Here is a 14687-nt window from a genome sequence, read left to right as displayed (position 1 = left end):
GAACAGGATGCTGAGGGGCAGGCAGGCAACTGCAGACAGGCCTTCCAAGGAGGAGGAGTGAAGGCAAAGGACAGGGAAAGGAACGAGCTCGGCCTGTTCAAGGAACAGAAGGGAGACCAGTCTGGCTGGAGTGCAGGGTGGAAAAGGTGACCAAAGAAAAATAGGTTTAAGGCTTATTTCAGAGCTAAAATCCAAATGACTTACTGAGGGACTGAGTGTGGCAAGGACCTACCTGTGACCGCCCAGTGGTCCCAGGACTAGAAAGCGCTAGGCTGCAATAAGTGCATCTGCCTTTTGTTTTATGACTGTTTTTAGCCATTTAGATGCTGTGAATTCTAAAACCATATTTTCCTCCGCTTTGGCCACTAGAAAGCTCAAAGCGTAATCTGAAGACCAATTTTGCCAACCCTACAAAATAACATGTACCTTTTTGTGTATTAATCTCACCCTTAGGATTTCTGTAATTTTCTATCCTAATTATTTTCCATATTAATTTATTTTTCTTCTGGTAGATGGACATTAACTTAGCAAGTTACTATATGTGATCTGATGAGAAAAAGTAGTAAAAATATGTCTTTTCATCGTAGTTTGTATTAATTGTGCTGTAATTAATATATAAGAAAAGTGACAGAATGAAAATTCTATGGAAAAACTGCAAGGGGAGAATGAGTGGAAGAAAAAAAAAAAAAAGATTCTGGATAAAAACAGAAGGGAAGGATCAAAGAGAGGGAGAGGCATGGTTTCTGGAACCAGACTGCCTGCATTCCAGCCAGGCTCTAAAAATCCCCAGCTGAGTGACTGGGGCAAGTAACTGACTCCTCTGGCCTTGGTTTCCTCATCTGTGAAATGGTGACTTCAGCAAAACAGTGCCCGCCTCACAGGGCTGTTACGAGGCTTAACCTAGTTAATATCTGTGATGTGCGCGGAAAGCACTCAGTCAGTAGTAGGCACGATGTGAGTGTCTGTTAAAGTAAGTTTCAGTTCGGGATGTAAAGACAAGCAGGACTTAAACAGGTGAGAGGGTTAGAGAGCGGAACCACATACTTGCAGACACAGGAGCAGTGTGAACAAAGGTTTGGAAGGGCAGAGCACACCCTTTAACCCAGTGGCGGCGTCGGGGGGAGGCAGGCGCTAAAGCAGGAAACCTGGCAAAGTAATGAACAAAGACCAACTGGGAGAGAGGTCTTAAGAGAAAGTACAGAAGGGCAACTGAATGCCTCTTAGAGGAACATGAATTTCACACTGTAGAAAACAGAGTATTTGAACGCTCTGGTGCCACGCAAGCCCACAATCACATGGAGGGAAGGAGGCGGTGCCTGGCTCCTTGGCACGTGGGGAGCGGAAGCGCCCTGCATCAGGTGTTGGATCAGCACGAACCAGCCACTGCTCCACAGGCGAACCACTGGGTCTGAAGTGTGACCTGAACGGTAATTCCATCCCAAAATACCCACTACCAAGGCAATGGAAAAGCTCAAAATGGCAAGCAGGGTATAGGCTGCCACCAAGAGGAATAATTTTTCACCTGGGCAGATGGAGGTATCTCTCCAGATACTACATTCCCTCAAAACAGAAAGTTTCTGCCTTCCTTGTCGATTCATAACATAACATTTTCAACTTAACTGAAAATGAGACAACTAGATTAGAAATTACCTTCAGCAAAAATGGAAGACCTGGTCTAAGGAACAGGGCATCCCCTAAATGATGGCACTGCACGTGCGTGCTCTATTATCTATATTCTCTATCCAAGGGATATCCGTTCTGTGGATGTTGCCTGATTTAGAGAAAAGGGCCTTTGCAGATGTGACATTAGGTCGAGAATCCTGAGATGGAAACACCACCCTGGATCACCCAGGTGGACTCTAAACACAATCCCATGTATCCCTACGTGAGAGAGGCAACTGGAGATGCGAGAAGGCAGCGCTAAGAAGGAGACAGAGCAGAGTGCGATGGCCTCAAGTCAAGGACCACCTACAGGCACCAGAAGCTGGGAGGGTCACCATGACGATTCCCCCCTACAGCCTCCAGGGGGAGAGCGGTCAGTACCTTGATTTTAGCCTAGTAACGCTGATTTCAGACATCTAGCCTCCAGAACTATGACCAATTTCTATTGCTTAAAGCCACCAAATTTGTGGTAATTCATTGTAACAGCCACTGGAAATGAATATAGCAAATACGTAATTTCCTATGATTGCAAGTAAATTATTTAACAGGAGAAATGGAAATGATAGAGATTTACCGTTTACTGAACAGCTACATAAATTATTTCATTAAATCATCAGCAGCAATCCTATTATTATTAGCCTGTTTTTTACAGAGAAAACCCACCTGGTACCATGCCCAGATCTGTGTTCCTTTTACATTGCAATAACACCTGTCTGTAACTGCTCTGACAGCGTGTCGATTCCTCCAAAGGAACTTGGATAAATGGAAGAAACCTATTTTAAATTATTTCATGCAAAACTCTACCTGAAAAAATATATACAGTCACCAGTGAAAAAAAGTCTGTGTTACTAATTTCCACTGAGTTCTTCTGGGGGCAAAAATTAAAAATAATTTTCAAATAAGTTTGAGAATCACGTCTCAATTTATAGTTTGCTTCAATTGACGTACGAATTCATTAACATATTTTTCATGATAAAAGCAGTCGTGATTCCGAGACAGAAATAAAAATTCGGTGTGCCTGGACAAGCTTCAGAGTTTCAGATACCACAGAGCATTTACACGGCATAAAAGGACAACGAACATCGGGACACTCACCTGGTACCTGACACTGCTCAACACTGGAGGTGCGGCAATGAACTAGCCTGGTACTGTCTGCGCTCACTGGGAAAACACAAGCTTCCACTATCTCCATTTGTGCAACAAAGCTATGACTTACATTCAAAGAATTAGGGGATTAATAACGTGAGGGTGATTAAATAAACTTATCTACAGTCATTAGCTAGTAAGTGGCACAGGTTATATTTAAGCCCAGGAATACCTCAGTCCACAGTGAATCCTCTTAATACGACACCATATTGCCTGAATGTATTCCTATAGGCTTTGTACCAATACACTGGTAAAGTCGCTTGCCCGTTAAAATAGGAAACATTAAAACTGTTGCCATGGTACCCTATTCTAACAACAAACAGGTAAGTCAATTAATCACACCTACCTGGTTATTGCTGGGGTCGGTACACCTCTTGTACGCAAGGTAGGTTTCCCTCGAACAACTGGTACATCTGCATTTTCTGAACCACCATTCAAATATGTTAATTCCTGGAGCTGTGCTTGCCTGATTTCATCATTATAGTCCTACACAAAAGACAGAAGATAACAAAGAATTCAGGACATGAAGCAAATAATTTTTAATAGAAAAAAAAAAGGTAAGGAAAATAGTTAAATTCATAAAACAAGACTAGAGTTTGTTGAAATGAAAATTTATCAATAAATTGTTGTAAAAAGAAAAAAAACAAACAGTATTTTTTCCCCTAAACTAGAATTTTCTACAGTCAGCCATATCTCCTTCTGCTGTGCATACTTTCCAAGTGAAATATTTATAATAAAATTAAAATGGCACGTAACTGATATATGGCATTATTATTTACAACTCAATCAACCAGTAGTTGCAGAGAGCCTAGTTTAGCCAGAACCATCTAAAGAAAGAAGAATGAAGTTGGAAGACTGGTATGTTCTCATTTCAAAACTTACTATAAAGCTATAGTAATGGAGAATGTATGGTACTGCCTTAAAAGATAGACATAAAGATCAATGAAATAGAATTGAGAGCTCAGTTATCCATTATAGTCAATTGATTTTCAAATAGTCTCTAACAAATGGTGCTGTAACAAACGAATATCCACATCAAAAAATAAGATGGGCCCTTTACTTTTTGCCATACACAAAAATTGTATCAAAATGGATCAGAGACCTAAATGTAAGAGCTAAAACTGTAAAACTCTTGAAAGAAAACGTGAAAGTAAATCTTCATGATCCTGTATTACATAATGATTTCTTAGCTAAGATACCAAAAGCACAAATGAAAAAACAGTCAAATTGGACCAAGTCAAAGTTTAAAACTATTGTGCCACAAAAATACCATCAAAAAAGTGAAAATACAGCCCACAAAACAGAAGAAAATATTTTGAAATCCTATTACCTGATAAGCAACTTGTACTCATAATACATGAAGAACTCTCACAGCTCAATAATAAAAGGACACATAACCTAATTTTGAAAGGATAAAGGATTTGAATAGGCATTTCTCTCTAAGAAAAACAGAAAGTAAGCCCAAGAAAAGAAGCTTGACATTATTAGTTATTATGGAAATGCAAACAAAAACCACAATGAAATACCACGAACATACTCCCTAGGATAACAGTAATCAAAGAGATAAGCAATATCAAGTGTTGGTAAGATTGCAGAGATATTGAAACCCTTACAACTTTCTGGTGGCAAAGTAAAATGGTCCAGCCACTTCGGAAAACCACATAGTAGCTCCTCAAAAATGCTGGACAAAGAGTTACCATATGACCTGGCAAATCCATTCCTAGGTAATACCCAAGAAAATGAAAACATATATTCACGCAAAAATGTGTGCATGAATGTTCACAGCAGCATTATTCATAATAGCCCCAAAGTAGAAACAACCCCAAAGTCCTCAACTGATGAGTGGACATATAAAATGTGGTATATTGTAAAATGGAATATTATTCAGCAATAAAAAGCAACTTGAATGAACCTTGATAACAGTATGTTAAGTGAAAGAAGTCAGGGCAAAAGACTACACATACTGTACGTGTTTTACATGAAATGTCAAAAAAACCCAGGGAAATCTAGAGAGAGAAATTAGTGGCGATGTAAGACAGAGGAGTGTGAGAAGGTAGGGGAGCCAAGTGGGAGGGACTGCTAATGGCTATGGAGTTCCTTTGGGGGATGATAAAAATCTAAACCAGTTGGTAGTCATGGTTACAAAACTGTGAATATACAATAATCCAGTGAACTGTATACCTTATGGGTAAACTGTATGGTATCTGAATTACATCTCCATAAAAGCTGTGTAAAAAGAACAAAAACTAATTAGTGGTTGCCGAAGGTGGGAGAAGAATGGGGAGTGACGGCTGTTGGTTACAAGGTTCATTTTGGGAGGTAATACAAATGGCCCAGCTGAGATTAGGGGGACAGCTGCAGAACTCTGCAAATATACTAAAAGGCACTGAACTGTACACTTTATATGAGTGAATTTTATGCCATGTGATTTATATCTCAATAAAGATATTAAAAGGAAAAAACAACACACTGGAGGCAGAAACACCAGATGGAAGCACTTAAGTAATCCCAGTACGTGGTAAAGATGGCCTGGAGTAGGGAAGTGGCAGGAAGGATGGTGACAGGTAGATATGGAGTTATTTATAATGCCTAATTTTATTAGAAATGGTAAAATATTGGATATGGGGGTATATGAGCAAAGTCAAGAAGTTTGACTGGTTTCTGGAAGATAAGGAGAGTAACAAAGTGACATCATGATTTAGTCAATTTTGTACAGGTCGAGTCTGCAATGGTCTGTAGCACACAAAAACTGAGCTGTTGTAGAGCGATCAGACATAGGAACTGGAAATTCTGAAGTTAAAGATATGGATACAGAAGTGGGAAGGAAGGCCGCACACATTACAGAGAAGGGTGTGTCATCCCAGCTGGCCCTTGGCAGGCTCCTGGCAGATAACCTCTGAATCCGTGGTGGGTTCTGCCTACTAACAGTATGCTCCTTACCATTTTACTAAAAACGTGTGATTAATAAATTATTTTTAAAGCACATTCTAAATAAAATGTGCTACCTGAATGCTGAATATTGGCCCTGTTGAAAGGTGTTAGGAGGCAGGACATAAAATTGTATGTGGTTAAAAATTGATTCATGGGAAAAGAAGATAACTGAGGCCCTATTCAAAAATACAATTAAAAATTTAAAAAGAAAAATTAAAAAAAGAAAAGCATTGCTCTAAGTAAAGTTAGGTGATTTACAATGGTGCCACGAAAACTAGAATTAAAGCCTATTTTAAACATCATCTGTGTAAAAGTACATTACAGCAGATAGTGTAGTTAGGAGGGGAAAAAAACCCCCAAAATCAAAAAAACGGAATCTGAGTCAATCGAATCTGAGGTTAAGCCTGAATTTACCCAATCGGGCTGACCAGCTATGTGATTTTAGACAACTTCTTTAAATGTGAAGTAACTGTTTCTTCTGATGTCAGATAGACACTGTTGACATACACACTGTAGTTACAATTTTATTGGTCTTTGAAATAATGTTTTTAGATCAGTAGGGAAACCAAATCACATATGGTAGCTTATAGATTAAATTATTTTTACAATTTTACATTTTAAACTAGTCACTAGTAAATTATCACTTCAACTCCCCACCTGAAAAGTGAAACTATTATAACATTAACACCAACACTATCACCAATTGTGAAGAGTAGAAAATTGATTAGAATTCTAATTAAATATGTGTAAATGGGATTTCTCTAGCCAGTAAGTTTAGGATCTATCTAAATGTGTTAGCCTGGAGAATAGGAAAAAAGTCTTAAAATAAAATCATTAAAAGTAATTTATTAAAAATTCAGTGGGTTCTCTAACTAGCCAGAGATGTACTCTTCAGACATATTTGCCCAAATATGCTAATATTTATGTCCAAGGTTAATCCTGGGATCACTGTTTGAATTATAATCTATAAGAAGTAAGTGTCTATTATTTGAAGACTAATTAAATAAATTCTGGAACATGCATATAATGAAATATTATACAGACACGAAAAAGGATGAAGTGAAACTTTACATATGCTCGTATGGACAGAGATCCAAAACAACCTAAGTTAAAAAAAAAAAAAAAAAGAAAGGTTATGAGAGAGCACAGGACTTTCAGGATAACTAAGCAAGGAGCTCAGCAAAGCCTTTCCATAAAAAGCAACAATAAAGGCTGACCAAACAGTTAAAAACGACCGCTTCGGGACTCTGGAAAGGAGAGTGGGAGTCTGTGGCAATCTTGTGCTCCCACCCCTCCTCCCCAGCCCAGATGACGCAGAAGTTCCACTAGGATGGGGAAAGCCGTGAAAACCAGTGACGCATGTTCACGTAATTTTGAGGAAAGTGTGAAATGACTCCATGCCCAGCAGCACTGTCAACATCAGTAGCAATTCTGATAGCAAATGAATAGAGAAGACCAGTCAATCAGCAAGCCGAATAATCACGTTCTGGGTGGGGCGAGCAAGAAACAGACTGGCCAAGTAGCCAGAAATTTAACAGCCTAGAGAGCCTCGATAAGCTCTCTGCACGTCTCCGCCTGCTGAAGGGAGGCCTATGCACACGTACAGCAGAGAACGGAGAAAGCTAAAGTGCCCCGCACCTCCTCGCCTGTGTACGTACAAAGGAGACACAAGGATTCCTGGCAGAAAGGAGAAGCCAGGGCAGACTGGAAAACTGAGTAGCCTTTGGATGTACTCCCCAATGCACACCCAGTTCCATCAGCAGACGGGGGAAGCCTTACTGACACAGGTGTTGGAGCACACCCTCTGACCAACCACTGGCTGATCTCTCCGCAATGCTGACCCAGAGAAAAATCCTAGCAGGCCAGGCTTCAAAATAAAAATGAGAAGGAAAGAAATTAACAAAGCTTTAAACCATGAAGGAGACAGACTTTGCAGATTTAGTCCAACTAAATTATTAAAGAAAAAGAAAACCTGCAACAATAACCCTCTGGGAATAAAGTGAATCAGAATCCGATTTACTACAATACATTACTTAAAATGTAGTGTTCTCAACAAAAACCTAAGAGACATGCAAAGAAACAGGAAAATGTCACCTATACCCAGGGCAGGAAGAAACTGCCTAGGAAAGGGCCCAAATCTGGACCAGCAAAAAAAAAGAGATTAAAAAAATCCACAATAACTACAATGTAAAGTTAATCAGAGGAGCTCAACAGCAGATTTAAGATGGCAGAAGAATGAATCAGTGAACTTGAAGTTAATTAAAAGTATTCAGTCTGAAAAACACAGAGAAAAATGGATGAAGAAAAATGAGCCTCAGAGATCTGTGGGGCACCATCAAATGTACCAACATACATATAATGGGAATCCACGGGTTGGGGGTGGTGGAGGAGGAAGAGAAAGGCAGAGAAATTTTAAAGAACCCACACATTTGAAGAAAAACATAAACCCACATATTCGCTTGAGATAAACATGTACACCACAGTCAAATAGTGGAAAATCAAAGATAAAAAGAAAGTCTGAGCAACAGCAAGAGAAAAACAACAGATTACATACAAAACCCAAAATAATTAATGACTCTTCACATCAGAAATAGTAGAGGCCAGAAAACAGAAGAATGGCCTCCTACCACATAAAAGAAAAAAGCGTCGACCAAGAGTTATACACAGGTATACTCCGGAGGTATTGCAGATTTGGTTCCAGACCACTGCAATAAGGCAAATATTGAAATAAAGCCAGTCGTACGAATTTTTTAGCTTCCCAGTGCATATAAAAGTTATAGTTAACACTATACTGTAGTCTATTAGTGTGCAATACCATTATGTCTTAAAAAAAAAAGTACTTACCTTAATTAAAAAATACTGCTAAAAAATGCTAACCATTATTTGAGCCTTCAGTTGAGTCACAGTAGTAACATCAAAGATCACTGATCACAGATCACCATAACAGATATAAAATTAGTAAAAACATTTGAGATATTGTGAGAATTACCAAAATGTGACACAGAGACATGACGTGAACAAATGCTATTGGAAAAATGATGCCAACAGACTTGCCTGACACAGGGTTGCCACAAACCTTCAATTTGTTAAAAAAACAACAACAAAACAAACACAGTATCTCTGAAGACAATAAAGTGAAGCGCAATAAAAAGAGGTATGTTTGTAAACTAAACTTTAGGATATAGGTGAAATAAAGACATGCCGAGAAAAAAACTTTGTTTGCTAGCAGACCTATGTTACAAAAAAGACTAAAGGAAGTCCTTCAGGCTGAAAACAAGTAACACCATATGTCAACTCTAGCCGCATAAAGAAACAAAGAGCACCAGAAATGCTAGATGTGTGCTTTAACAGAAACGTCTATAAAAATACTGTACTACAAGCCAATATCCCTCATGATTATAGATGTAATAATCATTAAACTATTAGGGTTTTTTATATGTTTCCAGCAACATATAAAAGGGATTACATATCACGACCAAGTAGAGTTTCACCTGGGACTGCAAAGCTGGCCTGACATCTGAAATCACAAATGCAATCCGCCGTTATTAACAGAATGAAGAAGAAAAGCCACGTGAGGGGCTCAATGGACAGAAGAGCAGTTAGCACAGCCCAACACCCATTTGTGACTAAAACAAACCAACAAACCCAAACCTCTCACCACCAGGCACAGAAGAGAACTTCTTCAACGTGATAAAGGGCAGCAAAAGAAACCCCACAGTTACCATCACGCTTCACGGTGTCTATCCTCACTTCTACTCAACAATGCACTGAAAGTTCTAGTCAGTGTAATAAGGAAGAAAATAAAATTAAATAAAAAATTAAAGGCATCAGATATGAAAGGAAGAAGTAAAGCTTTCTTTATTCACAGATCACATGATTCTGTATGTAGAAAATCCTGATAATTCCATTAAACACACACACACTGAAACTAATAAACACATTCAGCAAAGTCACAAGGTACAAACAAGATCAACTGCATTTCTATACACAAGTAACCACCTGAAAATGAAATTAAAAAAAAAAATTCCATTCACAATAACATCAAAAAGTATATAATACTTAGAAATAAATTTAACAAAAGAAATGCAAGCCTGGTATCCTGAAAACTATAAAACACTGCTGAGAAAAAATTTTAATATCTCTTAAAAAAATGGAGAGACATTTCGTGTTCATGGACAAGAAGGTGCAATATTGTTAGGATGGAAAATCACCCCCAAATTGACTTATAAGTTCAACGCACTATCAAAACCCTAGCAAGGTTTTTTTTTGTTTGTTTGTTTGTTTTGGTAGAAATTGACAAGCTGAATGTAAAATATACATAAAAATGCGAAGGAGCCAGACTAGCCAAAACAATTTTGAAAAAGAAGAACAAAGTTGCAGAACTTACACAACCTGGATTTCAAAATTTGCTATAAGGCTGAAGTAATTAAGAGTATGGTACTGGCATAAGGACAGGTATATAAATCAATGGAACAGAACTGAGAATTCTGAAATAAATTCATACATTTATATTCAGTTAATCTTCAACAATAGTGCCAAGGCAATTCAATAGGGACAGAATTGTCTTTAACATATGGTGCTGGGACCGCTGGATATCTACATAGAAAAAGATACATTTAGATCCTAATCTAACACCATACACAAAAAGTAACTTCAAGTGGATCATAAAGTTCAATGCAAGAGCGAATACCATAAAACATTAAGAAGAAAACACAGCAGAAATTCTTGGCGACCTTGGGTTAGGCAAAGAGTTTTCTGGCCAGCTCAGATTCAAGGTGAAAGAAGTTCGAGACTACCTCTTGGTGGAAGAGTGAGAAGTGATGGGGTGGGAGGACGGCTGCTGCTACCTTTGGAGAACAGAGTCTGTCCTACTTGGCTAAGCTGGCACTCCCTCGTCCACACTGAATGACCACAGGGACATTAAACCTCTCCTTGGTCTTGTCAGTTACAATTTTAAAGTCATTTATATAAATATCTGATTCTTACCTGTCTCTCCCATTGTATAAACTCCATAAGGGCAGGGGCCATGTCTTTTATTAGTCCACATGTGTCTATCAAATAGAGAGCACTCAAAAGCTCTGTTTTTAAACTAAATGAATAATAGGATCATCACACTGGCTTGAGGGAACTAATGAAAACTCTGTTAAGCTCCCAAATTAAAATACTTAACATGGTCTTATGCCCTGGCTTTTCCAAGACAATCATGATTTAAAACATCCTTTCCCTATAAATGTGACAGTCTTCCTCACAGATAACATAATCGTGACACATGCTACAGTAGGTAAGTCAATCTACTACACCACTGGGAATCGCTGAACACAGTCTTATCCCAGACAGCTGTTTGGCAGATGTGACAGTTTCTCTAAAATAAACTGTCTGAAGAACCAATGTGTTCAAGTTTTTGTTTTTTAAATCTAGAACATGCAAATTATACAAAAGACCGAAATTAACTTTTGTAATGGAAATAGGGACAAATTCTCTTCAAATTATCACATTCTCAGCAATGTCAGGGTGTCTGAAAAGGATTAAAAAAGACCATCAACTGTTAAGAAAAACATAAACACCCACACAGTGCCTTCCTCTCTGTGCCCCCCCCCCCCCCCCCCCCCCCCCCGCTCCGACACCATCAAGCATTCCTCACGCTGCACAGAAACCACGTGCTTCCGCTCCCCTAAACCACACACGCCTCCTGCGGGGCTGCGCTTACTCACGCGACACACCAACAACGAGCACAGCGCTCGGCACGTGGACCGCACCAACGAGCTCGCGCTCGAGAGCAACGAATTTGTGAAGTGACTGAGTGTCACAGCAAGGCTCAGGGCCTGAGACCCCAAAGGCACACCGGTGACTGTGCTCTTCCACTTTCTTGCAGTATTACCTAATCTCTTTAAAAATCCCTGGCCTCACAGGTAAAGAAGGAATGATGCCAAGTAATTCACAGGGACACTGTAACAGACAAAGCGCTATGCAAATAACAATTACTGATAAGAACTGTCAAGCATTAAAACAAAGGGAGGACTTTAAAGTACAAATTAACTATCAAGAAAAACTGTACTCACCGGAATGAGGAACTTTTTGATTTCCTCTAGAGCATGTCCCATCCGGGCATAGGCTTCTGCTGGCGGCGCAAACACTTCAATCAGAACATGGAGATCATCATTGAGGTGGAAGTACTTTGCTTCTCCACTTTTCCTCAACTCTTCTTCCTGAAAAAAGAAAAATCATGTTTAAAAGGGTGTCACTGTAAGAAAAGAAAAAGAAAAGAAAAACTACCCGAGCTTATCTGGCACGTGGTTATCACAAGAGGTTCACCCAACAGCAAACACCACCTAAGGAAGAAAGTTTCAAACGTAAATCTGATCTTGCTGTCCCCAGGCCTTTATGGAGACCCCAAAGGCTTCCTGCTGCTGTGGGAGGGGTCTCAAGTCCTGCCTCTGGCCCAGGAGTCCTCCGGCCATCTCCCCAAGGCCACGCGCTCCGCAGCCTACCCGGCCCAACCCCTCCAGGCACTGCAGAGAACCGCTTCGTGTTCCTCAGACTGGCCAAGCAACCAAGCTCACTTCTGCACTGGCTACCCTGTGTGCCCCTGAGCTGTCACAAAGCATTTACCACTATCTAAAATGCCTTACGTTTTGCTCGTCTATTTTCTAATTTTTCTCACTTAAGGTGATCACCATGGAGCAGAACCCATGATTGTCTTGTTTGGGGCTGCATGCTCCTTGTCTAGAAAAGTGCTTGGTAGATAGTAGATGCTCAACAAATATTTTTGAATGAATAGGTAAATATTATTTATTCATTTCTATGTTCATTTGCTCATTCATACGAAAAACCATTTCTACATGCCAGGCACTATACTCTATCTGAGAATAAAACAATGAATAAAATAAATGAAAAATTTTGTTATAGGATTTTATATGATTATGAGAACATTTAAAAAAATTTTGGTGGATATAGTGAAATTCAGGGGGGGAAAAACCCCAGATCATTAAGAGACCACTAACTTTGCTCCATTATCTTTTTCTAACAAGCCTTTGTTAGAGTAGCAATTACAGAATCGGGTTCTTTTAATAGTCTTTGTTCTCAACATTAACATCAGACAGAGAGATTAAGATTAGTAGGAACCTACACCTAGAGTGATTTCTAAATGGCAGGAAACCTTCGTAGCCTCTCCAAAACCCACCCCGTAAGAGAAAGAACCCAGGAATTCCTGGCAACAGCACCTGTTGATTCCAAAATTAGCCAAGAGGATGAGGAGGCACACAGGCCCTTGACTTCACCCCTTAAGGCTTCAACTTTTGTTACTTAACTAATCTGAATTTTTACAAAGAAAAGACATATCAAAATAAAGAGCATGAAAAGGGCAGGGGATTTAGAGTTAGATAAACCTGAATTTTAGCCATGGTGGTCACCAGGTATGTGTGTGAGTTTGAACAGGTTATATGTAATCCAACACTTAGTTTGCAAAATCAATTTGGGGTTAACACATGTATATTAATGTAGGTCCACTGAGAAGACTACAAAGGCAGCTTGTGTAAAGGCCTGGCCCAGGAGACGGTATACATAGTGCCCAGGACACTGCCTTCTACGTGGCAGGCACTCAGTAAATGTTAGTTTCCTTCACATTTATGGAAAGTGGGCCAGAAACTGAAAGAAAAGAAGAAAAATATTTTTGAAGGGAGAGCAAACATAAGCTACCATAATATCCTACGCATTTCCTTCAAAATTTGTCAAGTATGAAAAGGACTATTGGGACTTCCCTGGTGGCGCAGTGGTTAAGAATCCGCCTGCCAATGCAGGCAGGGGACACGGGTTTGAGCCCTGGTCCGGGAAGATCCCACATGCCGCGGAGCAACTAAGCCCATGCGCCACAACTACTGAGCCGGCACTCTAGAGCCCGCAAGCCACAACTACTGAGCCCGTGCACCACACTACTGAAGCCTGCATGCCTAGAGCCCATGCTCCGCAGTAAGGGAAGCCACCGCAATGAGAAGCCCACGCACCGCAACAAGAGTAGACCCCGCTCGCCACAACTAGAGAAAGCCCACGCGCAGCAACGAAGACCCAATGCAGCCAAAAATAAATAAATTTTTTTAAAAAAAGAAAAGGACTATTCTTTCATGCCAACGGTGGACTAGTTCTTGTTCTAATCGGAACATTTTCAATCATTTGATCTGACTCTGCCTTTCACAGCTGAAGTTTTAGAAACTGGATTCTATGCACAGTAGTTCATCTTTGAAAGCATGAACTACTGAAATGAACATTTCTTATCTTTTTCTAATATGGCACCGAACTAATGCTTTTAATGAGAGATTGTAATTGTTGATTCACAGGCAAACATTCTCACTGCTATTACAAACCTAAGCTGGAACAGGAAGGCCTTCTTACCATAACCACAGCTGTCACGCAGCTCCATAGACTGAGCAGTTATGAATGGGTTACTTCTTGGGTTAATGATGAGAGGCAATGCAGTGTTTGGGGAAGAACACAGACTGTGTTTGAAGTGCTGCTTTCTAACCCCAAATCCAATGACTGGTGACGTTACTTTATCCCCATCTTGAAGAGGTGATTTTAAAATGGATAATAATAGTGTAGTACCTACTGCTCAAAGGGTTGTTGTAGTCATAAAGGAGTGATTATAACAGTCATTAGGAGTTATTAGTAATAAAGGAATTGGAGTAATTCGAAAGACACAGGAAGTCTTTAGAATTATGCCTACCACGTAATAAGCACTCAAATGATAAATATAGTAATGATAACTATTATTACATAACAACAGTATTAATTATTCTATTATCCTATAATATAGATGAGGTGGGCAAAACGTCTAGCATGTTTGGCACAAACTGAAGGCTCCACAGACTGCAGCATTATAGTGATTATTATGCTACATAACCACCTGATACCTGTCAGCAATGACTCCTATAATATCGTCAATGTAGCAAATACAA

The 14687-nt window shown here is 39.5% G+C and overlaps 1 protein-coding gene across 1 annotated transcript in view; it reads right to left on the bottom strand.

The window, feature by feature from the left end:
• The window catches only part of KHDRBS3 (KH RNA binding domain containing, signal transduction associated 3), a 155571-nt gene that overhangs the window by 64225 nt on the left and 76659 nt on the right, over positions 1-14687 (bottom strand). Inside the window, exons 4-5 of the mRNA XM_082858988.1 lie at positions 11799-11945; positions 3155-3294 (exon numbers count right to left, since the gene is read on the bottom strand). Coding sequence (XP_082715114.1) covers positions 3155-3294; positions 11799-11945 — 287 coding nt within the window. The remainder of the gene's footprint in view (positions 1-3154; positions 3295-11798; positions 11946-14687) is intronic.

This window comes from Leucopleurus acutus (assembly GCF_964270905.1).
Source record: "Leucopleurus acutus genome assembly, chromosome: 17".
NCBI classification, from domain to species: domain Eukaryota; kingdom Metazoa; phylum Chordata; class Mammalia; order Artiodactyla; family Delphinidae; genus Leucopleurus; species Leucopleurus acutus.
Note: the sequence above shows the minus strand (reverse complement) of the source record. Positions and strands in the feature narration are given on the sequence as shown.